This window comes from Barbus barbus (genome assembly GCF_936440315.1).
Source record: "Barbus barbus genome assembly, chromosome: 33".
Lineage (NCBI taxonomy): Eukaryota > Metazoa > Chordata > Actinopteri > Cypriniformes > Cyprinidae > Barbus > Barbus barbus.
This window is the reverse complement of record NC_136761.1, coordinates 14310449-14325916: the sequence shown is the minus strand read 5'-3', so window position 1 is coordinate 14325916 and position 15468 is coordinate 14310449. Positions and strand designations below refer to the sequence as shown.

General features: G+C 39.6%; 1 protein-coding gene across 2 annotated transcripts in view; it reads right to left on the bottom strand.

Annotated features, from left to right (window-relative positions):
* LOC306852984 (A disintegrin and metalloproteinase with thrombospondin motifs 2-like) overlaps positions 1-15468 on the bottom strand; it is a 164679-nt gene that overhangs the window by 14815 nt on the left and 134396 nt on the right. For both annotated transcript variants that reach the window (XM_079390120.1, XM_079390121.1), the window contains exons 6-9: positions 5807-5963; positions 5442-5547; positions 4929-5072; positions 4717-4849 (exon numbers count right to left, since the gene is read on the bottom strand). In XM_079390120.1, the coding sequence (XP_079246246.1) occupies positions 4717-4849; positions 4929-5072; positions 5442-5547; positions 5807-5963 (540 nt within the window). The remainder of the gene's footprint in view (positions 1-4716; positions 4850-4928; positions 5073-5441; positions 5548-5806; positions 5964-15468) is intronic.

Sequence of the window (15468 nt, the reverse complement as noted above, 5' to 3'; positions counted from 1 at the left end):
ATTATTATTATTATAATAAATTTATTCATTACAAGTTAATAAATCTCTCTCTCTCTCTCTAATATAATATTAGAGAGAGAGATAGAGAGAGAGAGAGAGAGAGAGAGAGAGAGAGAGAGAGAGAGAGAGAGAGAGAGAGAGAGAGAGAGAGAATGTTAATATAATATAAAATATAACATTGTAACAGTTGTACAGGCATGATGAAACAGTATGATACATTTTCATTCATGGGCAGGTTATATTTATGTAACAAAGCAATCTCATGCAGGCAAATCAAAACAATGATGAAAACAGCCTGTGACTAACAGCACAGTTAGACAACAGAATGCTGGGCAGTGATGGGATATGGCCTCAATTAAGGTCAAACGTTAAGCAAAATCTCTCTTTTTTTTCCTTCTTCTGAGAGGCGTAGTAGACAAGACCAGAATCTCTGGCTGTGGTACTAATGATGACACTACATTTACCAGGATCCTAAACCCAACAAGTGTTTTAAACACATCAAGACACCAAGTGCAAAATAATGGCTCACAGTTTTCACCACTAGCCAGCTGGCTGCTACTGTTGTCTCAGTTTGAATATTGTTTAGAGTTTGCCAAGCTAAATAGCGAAAAGATTGCTAGGCCAAAAGCTAGACGAATATTTGGCACCTGTAGAGATTTTTAGATGCATCTGAGAACTGTACAGTTAAACTTGCTCCAGTCAGCAATCTATTCATAGATATTTTTTCTAATGAATGTAGAAAACTCTCAGGCTACAATGGCCTGGTTAACTTGACATTAAAGGAATGTTCAAAAGAGGTTTGAGATCTACAGTATTAAGAGAATCTGTGGCAGGTTTTCAGTTACTACAGAGAATAATTTTATCCTTTAGGTCGAAATCAGAACCAAAACATAGTGGCAAGGCATTCCAGAGGGTTTAGAAGCAGCATGCTAAAGCTTTATTTAATTTCTTTATTTTCTTAAATATGTGGGTAGATAGTATTTATAGAGTTGTAACTTTTTAGTTTTAGTTACTTTTTCTTATTTGTAAGTCGCTTTGGACAAAAGCGTCTGCTAAATGACAAAAGTAAAAAAGTAAAGAGTGTAAAGACCATCGACTCTACCGTGCGACTCCACCGGGCAGGGACACCGGCAAGGGATAGTAGTAGCTTTTTATTTAATTTTTTCATTGATATGTTTATTATTGAAATGTTGTTGTTATATGCATGTGTTAATTTTATTTAATTTCTTTATTTTCTTAAATATGTGGGTAGATAGTATTTATAGAGTTGTAACTTTTTAGTTTTAGTTACTTTTTCTTATTTGTAAGTCGCTTTGGACAAAAGCGTCTGCTAAATGACAAAAGTAAAGTAAAGTAAGTAAAGTAAAGCATGAAGCATGTTCTTGCTAAATTCTTCCATACAAAAATGTGTTACTTAAGATGCAAAGTTGTCTAAACCGTTAAGCTGTGGGACTACTGTTCTGGGGTGCGTTTCCCAAAAGCAACTATGGTCGGAAGTTCCGTCGTTACCAATAGAGTTCAATGGAACTAACAACCATAGCTATGATGCTCTTGGGAAACACACCCCTGGGTGGATAAACCTCCAGTTATACATTATCCTAATGCAATTAATGCCAATTAATTCAGAAACAACTGTGGGTTTAGTATCCTGCAGCGCATGTGTCTGCAAAATGACAATGAGCTGAACACCAACCAATAACATGTAATGATTAACAATAAAGACCATCTGAATTTAACCAAGTTCAAACGAAAGAGGCCATGTTGCGACTGAGGAGAACACCTTACCTGGGCTCCTGATGGCCCCACCTTTTGCAGCTAAGGGAATGGTTTAACAAGACAGTGAAGTACAGTCCGAGCAGTGCTGTTCAGCTGGAATCTCATTTTGTGAGCAGAAATTATTCTTGAAATCATGTTTATCCAGTTTATCAAGTGATATCAAACTCATGACATTTGGTTTTGATTATCTGACCAATTTTATTCACAACAGTCAATTGCAAACTGTATAATTATAGCCACGCATTTTCTCTGATGTGCTATGGGGTAGTTTTAAAACCTGGGGCTGAATTCACGAAATAAATTACCAATTTTTTTTAAGATAAATTCCAATAAGTTTGTAAGACTATTCCTAAGTGCAATTATTAAAAAATTATTAAGAAGTTCACAAATATATTCTTAAAACATCTTATTTAGTCTTTATTTGACTGAATACATGGCTGATAACTTCAAGGACTGTCTTTTTGTGCTTCCTTCAGATTACCCTAATAATCATAATAAGTGTGCAGACTATTTTCATCGTAACCAGCTTGACTGGTGCTCGTCTTCACGTTTTTAATGTGCCACGTTTTTGAATAGTTACTTTTAAAGAGCCTGTCTCAAGCTGCAGCGATCTGTTTCATTCAATTCTGTGCTGTTTATGCACTCTCTCGCTCTCTCTCTGAACACTTCTGGTATATGTGTCCGATGATTTTTAAGAAGATTCTATTGAGATCTTGAAAGTTTTGTCTTAAGAACAATCTTAAGAAATAAGATAATATTCTTAAGAAGAATGTTTGAGAATAATTGTTTTTCTTAAGTAACTTAAGTAACTTTTTTCTTAAGTAAAAAAAATAAGAAGAAAATGGAATTTAAGAAGGCATTTTTCCTAAGAATGTTTTATGAACCCGGCCCCTGGTTCTTCTCTTGTACACTAAAAGATTTGTTCACCCAAAAATGAAAATGATTTCATCGTTCACTCACCCTCATGTTAGCCCGTATGATTTTTTTTTTTTTTTTTTTTTTTTTTTGTGGAAACATAATGTTTTAAAGGCTTTCAAACTTGCAAAATTATGAAAAAATAATAATTTGTTAAAGGGATAATTCACCTGAAAATGAAAATTATGAAAAATGTTTACTCACCCTCAAAGCATCCTAGGTATATGTGACTTTCCTCTTTCAGACGAAATCCAATCGGAGTTATATTAAAAATTGTCCTGCCCCCCCTTTCTTTCATAAAGTATTTTTTTCAGAATAGTGGAAAGAAAACATCCAAAAGCCACTGTTAAGTGTTTCTTTTATAGCACTTTATGTATTTGTGTCAATAGATTTCAATTACAATACATATTTTTAAAGGCCGTTTTCTCAAAATGAGTTTTCTCTCATATATAGCACTTTACATAGGGGAAGTCGTGGCCTAATGGTTAGAGAGTCGGACTCGTAATCGAAAGGTTGCGGGTTCGAGTCCCCGGCCGGCAGGGATTGTAGGTGGGGGGAGTGAATGTACAGTGCTCTCTCCACCCTCAATACCACGACTGAGGTGCCCTTGAGCAAGGCACCGAACCCCCAATTGCTCCCCGGGCGCCGCAGCATGGCTGCCCACTGCTCCGGGTGTGTGTTCACAGTGTGTGTGTGTGTGTGTGTGTGTGTGTGCATTTGTTCACTACTCACTGCTGTGTGTGTGCACTTGGATGGGTTAAACGCAGAGCACCAATTTCGAGTATGGGTCACCATACTTGACAATACGTCACGACTTTACTTTATCATTATATCTCCACTTCAGTAGCACTTACACACACCAAACTTTACTCCTGTCTATATCCTGAAGGTGTTTACAGAGGGATTTGTTCATATATAATTTGCTTGATTATATACAACATTTTATTCCCCAAAAAATTGTGAAAATGTATTGTTCTCCGTCTGTTCTAAGTTTTTTCTGAATTATTGAGTGACAAAATGAGATACCCAAAATTCCCTCTGTAAAAACTTTTGACTCTAATATGTCAATAAAATGAAATAAGAATTTTGAAAACCAACTTCATCCAGTGTTTAGATTTTTGTTCTAGAAATGTATGCAAATTAGCACACATTTCATTAAATAATGCCTCATTTGCATATATAAATCTAACATTTTAGAAAGCTTGTAATACAAAAAATGTTTGCAATTATCAATGTAATCAAGCAACTAGATAAGTAAGGCGATAACTATTAGTTAATTTGTTTACCCTATTCACCTGCAGTGTCTCTTAATATAACTCATAATATAACTTGGATTCGGCTGAAAGAAGAAAGTCACAGACACCTAGGATGCTTTAAGGTGGGGGGGGGGGGGGGCAAAACACAGGCTAATTTTTATTCTTGGGTGAACTAACTAACATTAACTAACTTTAATGAATCTATGCTGTTTCTATGATGAACATGCCAAAAAGTACAGTGAATGGTAAATTAAATTTTAGTCTGTTTAACTGTATAACTTGCATTACTTCAGAAGACTTGGAATAAAGTGCATGAGTCATATTGACCACTTTTATGATACTTTTATGGTGCTTTTGTGTCTTTCATAAAGCTTGAAAGCTGCTTCTTTTGTGCTCTACAGAAGAAAGAATGTCATACAGGTCAGAACCAACATGAGCATGAGTAAAATAGTGACAGACTGACCGTTTTGGTGCACTATTCTGTTCCATTAAGCCTTTTCCCTTTGGCATGTGCAGATATCAAAACTCAGTCACTTAACACAAAATACTATTCATAATGCATTATTGGCATGTATAACACTCATCATACTGGGTCACGGCGATCTACGGTGAACCCAATGACCACAGATGGTGATTGTTATGGCAAGCTGATGATTGTCAAGGAAGAATGCTTGTAGAATTATACATGCTCATAGTGATTTTACAATCTCATAATAATAATGCATTACTTGAATGAAAAAGCCTGTGCAGCAGTGAATTCAAGACTCACCGCTGTGCACATCATGTATCCAGCCCCGAAGTCAAAGCGACACTGTTCGTGCATGGAGTAATGCAGCCCAGGCAGGTGTGGAAGCTCCTCCCATGTGTGCTCGAACGGGTCGTCACGGAGGCAATCATACGAACTTCAGAGGCAGAATGAGATGGTATATAATCCACAGTTGTATTAGCAAGATTGTCTGTGTATGCCTGTCTAGCACTCACTGCAGGTAGCGGCCCAGTTCCTGTTGACTGCAGCGGGACCAGTGGAAGCGGTGGAAAGCCGCCTGCACCAGTGGCGCCATGATGCTCCCCATCTGCACCTCATCTCCACAACGATTCCCCTGCCCATCATGCTCCATTCCCAACCTATAACTCATATGCATATATACAATTTACATTTTGAAGACATTTTTGCCTCTTATTTTGGCAGTTTTAGATTTTAATCAAGTTACAAACTGACTTTGGTCAGGATAGATGCCATATTTGTGTGGAATTATTTGAATGAATTGGTTGTGTGAATGAATCAATGATTTGCTTGTTTTGTTCCTGAATGAATTTGTTTTTGAACAAATTAGCCACACAAACAGTGGAAAGTCAGCAGTTCGAATGATGCTCAACCAGATTCAAGGAACATAACTGCTCAACCATTCAGATTCAAGGACCGGAACAAACAGCTGTATAAATGTAAAAATACATGAGGTATCTTTAGGCATACACTTTGTAGCAGATACTCACACGTGGCCAGTTTCATGCGCCACGACAAAAGCAGATGAGAAACCGTCTTCATGGTTGAGAGTGCAGCTCCGTACAGGATGACACATGCCTGTGACAGGAGCGTAACCTAGCAACGCATAATAACACCTGATGTTTGTCCTCCTCACATCTTCATCACACTTTATTTTTAACACTTATTTTCTACTGGAAAAGTCAAGGTCATTTCAAGATCATTGTGGTATGTCCCTACATATGCCCATTTTTCAAACTAAACACACGTTTATGTTTATGTTCATGTTTAAAAGATCATATGCTCTTGTTAGCAACGTATTTAAATCTATGGAGGTTGATGATGCCGTGTTTGCGTGCATGTGTGTTGATTTTACCCTGCATCCCTGTGGGTCCAAACTCTTGACGAGTGAGAAAGATGGCGTGATCATGGTATTCTTTATCGTTAGTGTCCTTCCTCTGCTGTTCGAAGGCCCAGCGACACACATTCTCCAGACTCTGAGAAGGATTGCCCAGCTCAATGAGGCTCGTGGACTGAAAGCATACATGAGAAGGATGTTACACTTCAAGCTACATTTTGATTTTCACGATTGACATCTGGTCAAGGTGTGAATAAATTACTGAAATCTAAATGAAGTTATGGGTTCAGTACAACTAATAAAGGAATAGTTCACCATTTAACATTTAATCAATTTCTGAAAGAATCTACTGTAAATTGTTGTTCTGTTGCTCCCATAAACCTATTATATGACCTGGAATACAGCACATGGATCAAACGGATGACTTTTACGATGCTTTGGAAACTTTTCTGGATCTTGAAAAAAGCAACTAGAATTCCAAAGCTTTTTGTTTGTTTTAAGAATGTCAGGTGGGTTGTCAAGGGTTTGAACTGACATGAGGGTGAGCAACATTTGAAAGCACTAATGATTGTTACTGCCAGACCAATGTACACTGTAAAAATGAAAAGTTGACTTAACTTAAAATTTCAAGGCAACTTGCTGCTGTCAGGGTTCTGTCGTGTCTGTCATGTGTTCCCGCCTTATGTTTCCTTATTTGGTTTGTTTCCTGTCCTTGTTTCATGTGACTATTAGTTCATTCTGTTCAGGTGTGTTATTCTCATTAGCGTGTGTATTTATAGTTCTGTCTGTTCAGTTTCGTGTGGTCTGGTCTACTCGTTACTCCCCGGTGTTCCTGTTGATGTTTGCCTTGCCTTGCCTTGCCTTGTCCTGCCCTGATGTCATGATTAAAGACTATTATTTGAGTTATATCCTCGTCTGCGTGTTCTTGGTTCCTCCCTCGTGTGTGCACCGTGACAGCCGCACAGCTTTTTTGGGTTTACCCAACTTTGGACCAAGTTGTTAAAAATACTTGTAATGCTTTTCCAATGTGTCTCAATAAATTATGTTCTGTCAACTTTTTTCTGTGAGTTTTATAGACAAAGATGTTTTGTTCTATATCACTGTAAAAATGAAAAGTTGACAACTTAAAATTTCAAGGCAACTTGCTGCACAGCTTTTTTGAGTTTACTCAAATAAGTGAATTATGTTCTGTGAACTTTTTTTCTGTGAGTTTTACGGACAGAAGATGTTTTGTTGTATATAAGTATGTACACATATTTTCAAAAGTTTTTTTTTTCACAATTTTTTTAAAGGTTGCAATTATAGTAAAATACAGTAAAACCAATAATATTGTGAAACACTATTACAATTTAAACAATTTAATATAATTAATATTTAATATATAGTTTGAATATATTTTTAAATATTTATGTGTGATGTCAAAGCAAATTTTTCAGCAAACTTATTATCAATATTATTTCTTGCCATTATCAATGTTGTTTGAACCCCCCCGCCCCCAGGATTCTTTGATTAATAGTAATGTTTAAAGAACAGCATTTATTTTAAGTTGAAATCTTTTGTAACTTCATTAGTTGTAACAGTCACTTCTGACCAATTTAATGTGAATAAAAGCATTAATTTGTTTACAATACTGACTCCAAACTTTTGAATGGAAATGTATAACCACAAGACCTACCTCTCATTTACATGAGTTAAAATGAGAGGTAAATGAGAGGTGATGTAATACTGTATTCTAACATTTTCTTTTTAGTTATATCAAACATCTTAACAATTTAGTGCTAGTAAAGCTGATAAATTTAGTTTGTTGTAATACTGCAGGATGACTCGAAATTTTTCTCTGGTCAAACACAGATGTTGAACTTAGACCGTTCCTCTAATCAGAGGACAGACTCTTAAACAATTACATCAACACAAACTTCAAAAGCTCAGCACTATTGTTGATCAATCAGCTAGCATCATCTAGTATCATTAACGTCCTTTGATGCTGAAAGTACTGAAACAATCAAAATCAAAATAATTTACCAAAACTGAATACCGGTACATTGACATTAATTGTTTACAATAACAATAAGAAAAAAAAGTTTACATTGTAAACCATGGCAGCCGTGTTATTATTGCTACATTTCACGTTCTTGTGAACACAGACGTAAACATTGCACTGGTTTTCTTCCGTAATCTGTGCAGAGAGATAAATGTGTGCAAAGAAACATCCAGACAGGATGCATGGCTGTGTTTTGATGACGTGGCCACGAGAGCCATGGAAGTAGGAGATACTTTCCAGATGTGTGTCCTGAAACTGCCTCACTCTTTCCCTGTGCCTCACTCTCGTGAATTTTGCTTTGCATCAAGGTCATGAACTCTGAGAACTACGCTGCAATGTCTTCACTAACCAGTAGAGGGAGGCTTCCCCATTCCAATGCATAGCTGTGCACCATGGGAAGAAAGAGGGTAGTGGGAATAACTCAAGTCAGCATCACTCTCAGCACAAGTGCATCCAGCGCTTTATTCTCTCATTACACTTCATTTATTTGTGCCTGATGATTTTTACGCAGTAGGTTTGTGCGCAGACAGCAGACTAATGCAAACTAGTTACTAAACACATGATTTATCTTCACTTATCTTCATTCCATCACTGAGATGTTTGTTGATAATGTCATGAAGGATGTTTCTCAGAATTCTGTACACAAGAGACTTCCTCTTGTTCTTGTTAACGGAAAACATGACAGACGTGCAAGTGTGCTCATTAAGAGAACGTCTCGGCATCTTTATCTTCTCTGTGATCCACCGAAGATGCACACACATGCACACGCTCTGTGGATTGATGCTGGGTGTGTCATGTCAGGGTCTCTTTATCTTTTCAGCACTAGGTGAGGGGAAGAGCGGAACAGATGTGCGGAAGAGACTGTGATGTTGGAACCTTGTTGGAGGTGCACAGGGTCACTCGGTTGATCGGTGCGTGCCGCTGCCGGCAGCAACGGTTGCCACAGTAATTGGGAATGATGGACAACCTGCTGGCAAGACGGGCGAGGCTGCATGCTGATTGGGGCTGAGGCGGCAGGGGAGAGGAGTGGGTGTGGAACAACCAGGCATTTGTGTAAGAGCGAGAAAAAAAGGGAGGGAGAGGTGGAGAGAAAAAGATACAGATGGAGAAAGATATCTGTGGCTGTGCTACTGAAATAGGTGGGTGATCCAGAGTGAATCGAGGATGCGAGTGAGTGTGAATAGGAAAGAAAGAAAGGTTTTTATTCTGAAAGAGGAGTGAGGTTGAGATAAAGGTTAACAAAACTGTAATGAAATTAACTAAAGTGGAACAACTGCATCAATATGCCTCTATTTAATAGGTAGTATCTTTAAGTACTACATGTGCAAAGAAAAAAAACATTTGAATGATGGTTTTAACATCCCAAGACATTTCCCACCTTAACCATGCAACAGTTGAGTTATGGAAGCCATGAATCAAGTTCCGTGTGTGTTTTGTGTTTTAACTAAATAATGTGTTTGTACAAACTTGCGTTATAAGCTATTAGTCCATTTATGTGTAAAGCACTTTGGGTATTTAGTAATTGCTGTCATGATAATCCTGTAAGAATGTGTTTATTACAAAAAAATATGCATATTCAGTCTGTCAGACACATTCTTGAATTGTACTTGAATTGTACATGAACGGTATCAAGAATAAATTGGGGCCTAGGACTACATGCATATTATTTAGTTTTAAAATAAATTTCTAAATTATATAAAAAAATAGAGTATGGTATTGCATAAAAAGCCAAAGGATCAACATGTCAGTGTGAACAGGTAGATAATTTGGTATTCAGTAAGAAGACACAAACTACAATGGAAAATCAAAAGGACATGTGACTTTGCCTCAAGTCATGTGACTGAATAACTCCCTCACAGAAGAAAACGTTTGCGTCAACCCCCTGGCAGTGACAGTTTTGTTTTCTTGAACACATAGAATGGGGAAACTAGTGTATTTGTGAATGCTTTTGAAATATTTAGATTTTTTATATAAATTAAATATATAACTTGAATGGAAACCAGGGTTATAGTAGCTAACTAAAACTATTAAAAACATATTTGTTTGTTAATTTAAATAAAGCTATAAATATATATTAGAAGAAAAACTTAAAACTAAATTCATTTTTAAATTTTAATGTTTTAATGTTAAAATCCTGCACAGATAAACATACATTTTCAATCAACTAGATAACAAGGATGCATTCAATTGCTTTGTCTGATGATTTCAGCATAGTTTTTCCCTTTAAAATCATTGTATATTTCCTTTTTTTTTTATCTAAATATGGTTTTGACCACAGGTCAACCAAGCCACTGGGAATGTCCCAGTGCTCCCTATGGCCACTGCATCCCTGAATGGAGTTAAACAACATTTTAAGCCACAGTGAAAGGCAGACGAAGCGTGACCAGCAACAGACGGAAGGAAAAAGACAGAATGGAAAGGAAACCAGAGGCTGTATGAGCACAGCGACAGAGATGGAGAGAGAACTGACAGATAAACAGAGATAAACCGCCTGATGAGTTCATGTGGAACAGTTTGCATTTTAAGAACTTAATCCTGGAAAGACAAGGCCAGAGGGACAATCACCACAAATCAGCGTAGGAAATGCCATCTGCCTGACCTGCCGTGGACCTGTGTCTCTCCATCTCACCTGAAACTACACGTAATCACCATGTAACCCCACACGCTATCTGTCACGGAGGAAAAATCACCATTTATCATAATGGCTGGGGGTGGTATAGTGTCTCAGTAAGAAGAGGAAAATTTGAGGGCACCATAGCGTTGTGAGCTATTTCTCCCGCTGGGTGAACTGACATTTGTGGTAATAGTAAGCTCCGTCGCAGAGATAGAGAGGTGATGGATTGTCATGTTTAAGTGACTTAAAAATATCTTCTTCATGGGTTACGCATCCAGATAGCACTCCTGGAGAATAGATACTTTCTTTCTGAACCTGATGCTGATTGAATAAATGGAGTAGGTGTTAATTTCACTATTGATTAAGAGGTATTTTTCCAGACATCATATTATTCAGATGATTCCAGAGAAAAATTGCTCTTTCAAAGCTCAGTTCAGTTTGTCTCTAGATTGTGTCATTTAAAGGTGAAGTGTGTAATTTCTGAGCTACTAGTGATACTAACTCACATTGGTTGAGTAAATGTTGCTGTGTTGGGAAGCTCAAACAAACCATGTTGAAAGATTTAATTAGATGAAAGGCTTAATTCAATTAGTTTAATCTCTGAGCAATGCAGTGGGAGTGTTTTTGAACCAATCAGCTGAAAGAAATCTCTCAATGACTCACTTTAAAAAGGATTGATTGAATTGCTTGCGTGACTTATGTGAATGATTAAATAATTCAGTCATAAAGAGAGACATTTTTAATTCTTGAATTTATCAGTAATTGCTAACAAATCAGTTAAATAATTCAGTGACTCAACAGTCACTTCTTGAATGAATCTGTTGTGAACTAATTGCTTGAACAAATCTTTCAATGATTCACTCATTGTATCAGTGATTAACATGAAGGATTCAATTACTGATAGGAATTAATCAATGATTCGTTCATAAAAAGAATCAACTGTTTTGTTCCTGAATTAATGAATCAGTATTTTTTTTAGGAAAATCACTTAAGTAAAATATTCAATGACTGTTCATGAATGAATCAGTATTTTGAACAAAACGCTTGAATTAATGATTCAATTTGTCACTCATAAAGACAGTCACTTGTCACCAACTCCTGGCATAAATATAACCTGCGAATACTGAAAAACATTGGCCACTAATGCATATGTAATACACACTATTACTATTAATTATCCTCATTCCTGTCTATGTGAGATTTTGAAGAGATACAGGATTTTCTTAGTGAGTAACTGTGTCAGATGAAAGATGAACCTACAACTGTGGTCACTATCAGGTCAACCACATCTGAGACTGGTTACCTGATCTGAGATCAGCCTCTCCCTGATCTCCAGTTACAGGAAGAACAGCGTTTTGTGGAGCTGTGTTTATGAATGAGGCAGGGTCATCATTGATTGTTTATCTTGCATTCTTGATTCCTCTTCCCAGAATCCTTTGCTTGGTCCCATAGGGGAGATGCTGGTGTGCGTGTTTATGTGTTGGGGTGGGGGGTATTGGGAAGGCAATTGCATAACATCAGCACTCTCTGTGCTTCGGTGTTGAACTGTGAAGGCGTGCAACTTTGAAAAGACTCCCAAGGGAACTCTATGCTTTTAGTTCCCGTTTGCTCAGTCCGGTGGAATAACAGGCCCTAGGCCATGGTGAGCACCCAGCAGAAGGGGGTGGGAAAAAGATGCGCATGTAAGCTAATCTAGTGGTGTGTTTATGTGTTTATATAGGTGTGAGTGTGAGACAGAAGGTGGAAGAGAGAGAGGAACGGAGTGTGTATCTTATACATGTTTGCCTCAGCAATATGTCTGCTGTCATGGTACAGAACTGCAAAGTGCTAAACGGCTACAGACAGCGAAATGGATCAATTTGGGAAATAGAATTTTGTTTTTTTTTTTTTTTTTTTTTTTTTAGCTTTCTCGTTTGGCTCTCAACAAAGGCGGTCGCATTTTTTCTCTCCCTCTCCTCCCCTTACCTTCCCTTCCCTGCTTTGCTCTCTCGTCTCGTCTCGTCTATTGTCTAATACTTGAGAGACTCTCTCTGCACTGCTCTCCAAACTGGAAAATCATGGATTTGATCAACTGGTCTCTCAACCCAATTGACACAATTTTCTCGACGAGAAGTTTAGGTTCGGGGGAACCTGATTGTCCCAGCGTAACTTTCGCAGCTGGATATACGATGGACACATGAGAAAGGTGGCGGGTCATGTGTCTGGCGGCTCTTTCCGTGGAGGACATTGAAGACATCTACCTATTCGGAACCATGATAACAGGTCTTCTGCTGATCGGATTAGACTTTGCCCTGGGTTATCGAAAAATTCAGGAAACGGGTACAGCTGCCTCACAAGGCTGCCCGTCATGATTGAAGCAGTGGGCAGAGCAGTCAGCACTGAGACTATTAACCGCAATATGGATAACATTACGGAGAAGCTTTCGGATTTGAAAAGAAAAATTTATGGATTTGGAGACCAGAATGGACAAAGAGAGTTGCCGTGAAAATTGGAATACGGCTACTCGCCCCAAGACCAAACAATCTTATCTTCTTTCGGCTCTCTCATGCCAGCACTGCCTCGGACAAGGTCGTTGTTGGAAAACAACCCCGGGATGAGCACTGCGGTGAGACGCTCTTGCATTCCTCCCCCCCTTCACAGACACCTGCGGATTGTTGACTCTGTCTGGGTCCTGATCAAGGCTGTCTCCATAGCAACGTGCTGTGTTGCTATCACAGTCTGCGGACTGAGACAACTTGATTTGAATGCCAGCGTGGCGGCTCTACAGGCCTAATAAAACATGCATATACACACACATACGCACATACACAGATATGCATTCACCTCCCCTCCCCCGATCCCTCGCCTTCGCCGCTTTGTACCGCCAGCCTGACAAGCGGGTCCGACCGGCGCCAAGAATGAAAAAATGCAGTCGTGTGATTGACTATGTGCTTTTTGTTGCTGGGGTGTTTTTCCTGTTCTCACACTGTACTCCCATAGGAGGATAGTCTGTGAATTATTTTTTTATTTTCCTCATGTCATGCTGTATCTCTTCCTCACTCTAAAACAAATTCCTCGTATGTGTAAACATACTTGACGAATAAAGCTCATTCTGATTCTGATTCTGATTCTGATCAGTGCTTGCTCAAAGTGAAAATTAAAGTCTGAACATGAAGTCTCAGATGAAACCTCAACTATGAAGAAGTGTATAATTTCTGCGCTACCAGCAGCACCAAACAAGTTTTCTAATCACACCTACCATCTTACATTGAACAAAAAAAGGAATACAAATAAAAAACAGATAGCCCTAAACTCAAACCACTGGTTAAGCCACAAAGTAATGTATGAGACTCCTCAAAAATGCTGAAAATGTCACAAAACGTCTCAGGTTACGTATGTAACCATGGTTCCCTGAGAGTAGGGAACGAGACACTGCGTCCTCTAGGGGTCGCTATGGGGAACACCTTCGTCTGAAGCTTGCGTCCGAAGCATGGCACCAAACCTAGAGGACGCAGTGTCTCGTTCCCTACTCTCAGGGAACCATGGTTACATACGTAACCTGAGATGTTCCCTTTCGAGGGAACTTCGAACTGCGTCCTCTAGGGGTCGCTATGGGGAACGGAATACCCATGCCACCATGCTGAGGGGAGTGCAAGCCAAGCACAGAAGCCAAGCACTAAGTACCAACTCTACCCGGTTAAGGGAGTTGCCCCTGGGGCGGTACGACGGCTGTCAGTGACATTATCCCCTTCGGCCAAAGGCCTGAGCTGCATACCCCAGAACTTACCTGTTAGGGGCCAGGCCTCCTGGACCCAGGGTAGAGCTCAAAGGCTTGGAATCAGAAGAAGAGATTCCTTTAAGGGGATACGACCAAGCGCTTAGGATAGTAACTAAGTCTTGGCCTGTCATCCAGGGGCTACTGCTTGCTCTGCAAGAGCTCGCTGAAGGAACCGTCTCAACAGATCCTTGATAGCAACACCCTGTTCAAGTAGTATTACTGGGGATACATAGGTAGAGTGGGGCCCAAGGTGAAACCAGGGTCTGACCGACTCAAAGAATGGGCACGAAGTGCCAGCACGTAACCCATACCGTACAGGATTTTAGAAAAACCGCAAAACACTTGGTGTGCGATCTTACCCCAATGTGGCTTTCAGAAAGTGCACAGAGACATGCGTGCGCGCTTACCATATCATGGATTTGAAATATTCTCGGGAGGGAGCAGCATGCTCATAGGTGACCCTCTATGCTGAGGGGAGCAAAGCTAGCTCTACCAACATGGAGAGCAACTTTACAGGGAGGCAGAGAGAAGCCTAACAACCTGAAGTTGCTGACTCACAGAGCTGAATTCTTTTCAGATGCTCTACCATGGCTTTAGAGCTCTGGAGAGCGGAGAACTTAACTCTCAGCATGAGAGGGCACTCAGCACATACATAGGTAGAGTGGGGCCCAAGGTGAAACCGGGGCCTGACCAACTCAAAGAATTGGTATGAAGCCGCAGCGCGTAACCCATACCGTACAGGATTTTAGAAAGACCGCAAAACACTTAGTGTGTGACCTTACCACAACGTGGCTTTCAGAAAGTGCACAGAGACTAGCGTGCGCACTTACCATAACATGTATTTGTAAACACCGTCTTTTCAAAGGCTCTGGAGGGTGCAGCATGCTCATAGGTGACCCTCTATAGTGAGGGGAGCAATGCTAGCTCTACCAATGCAGAGCTCTGGCGAGCGGAGAGCTTAACTCTCAGCATGAGAGGGAACTCAGACACTCAGCAGGGAGCGGAATGCTCATAGGTGACCCTCTATGGTGAGGGGAGCAATGATAGCTCGACCAAAAAACAGCCAACCAGGGAGGCAGAAGGCATCACAACAACCTGGCATGACTGCTAACGGGAGTTCTAGAGAGCGGAGGCCTAACTCTCAAAATATGAGAGGGACTCAGACACTCGGTTCTGGGAGCGGCGTGCTCATAGGTGACCCTCTAGGGTGAGGGGAGCACTGCTGAGCTCAACCAACAAGGACAGCAACCTGACAGGGAGGCAGAGAG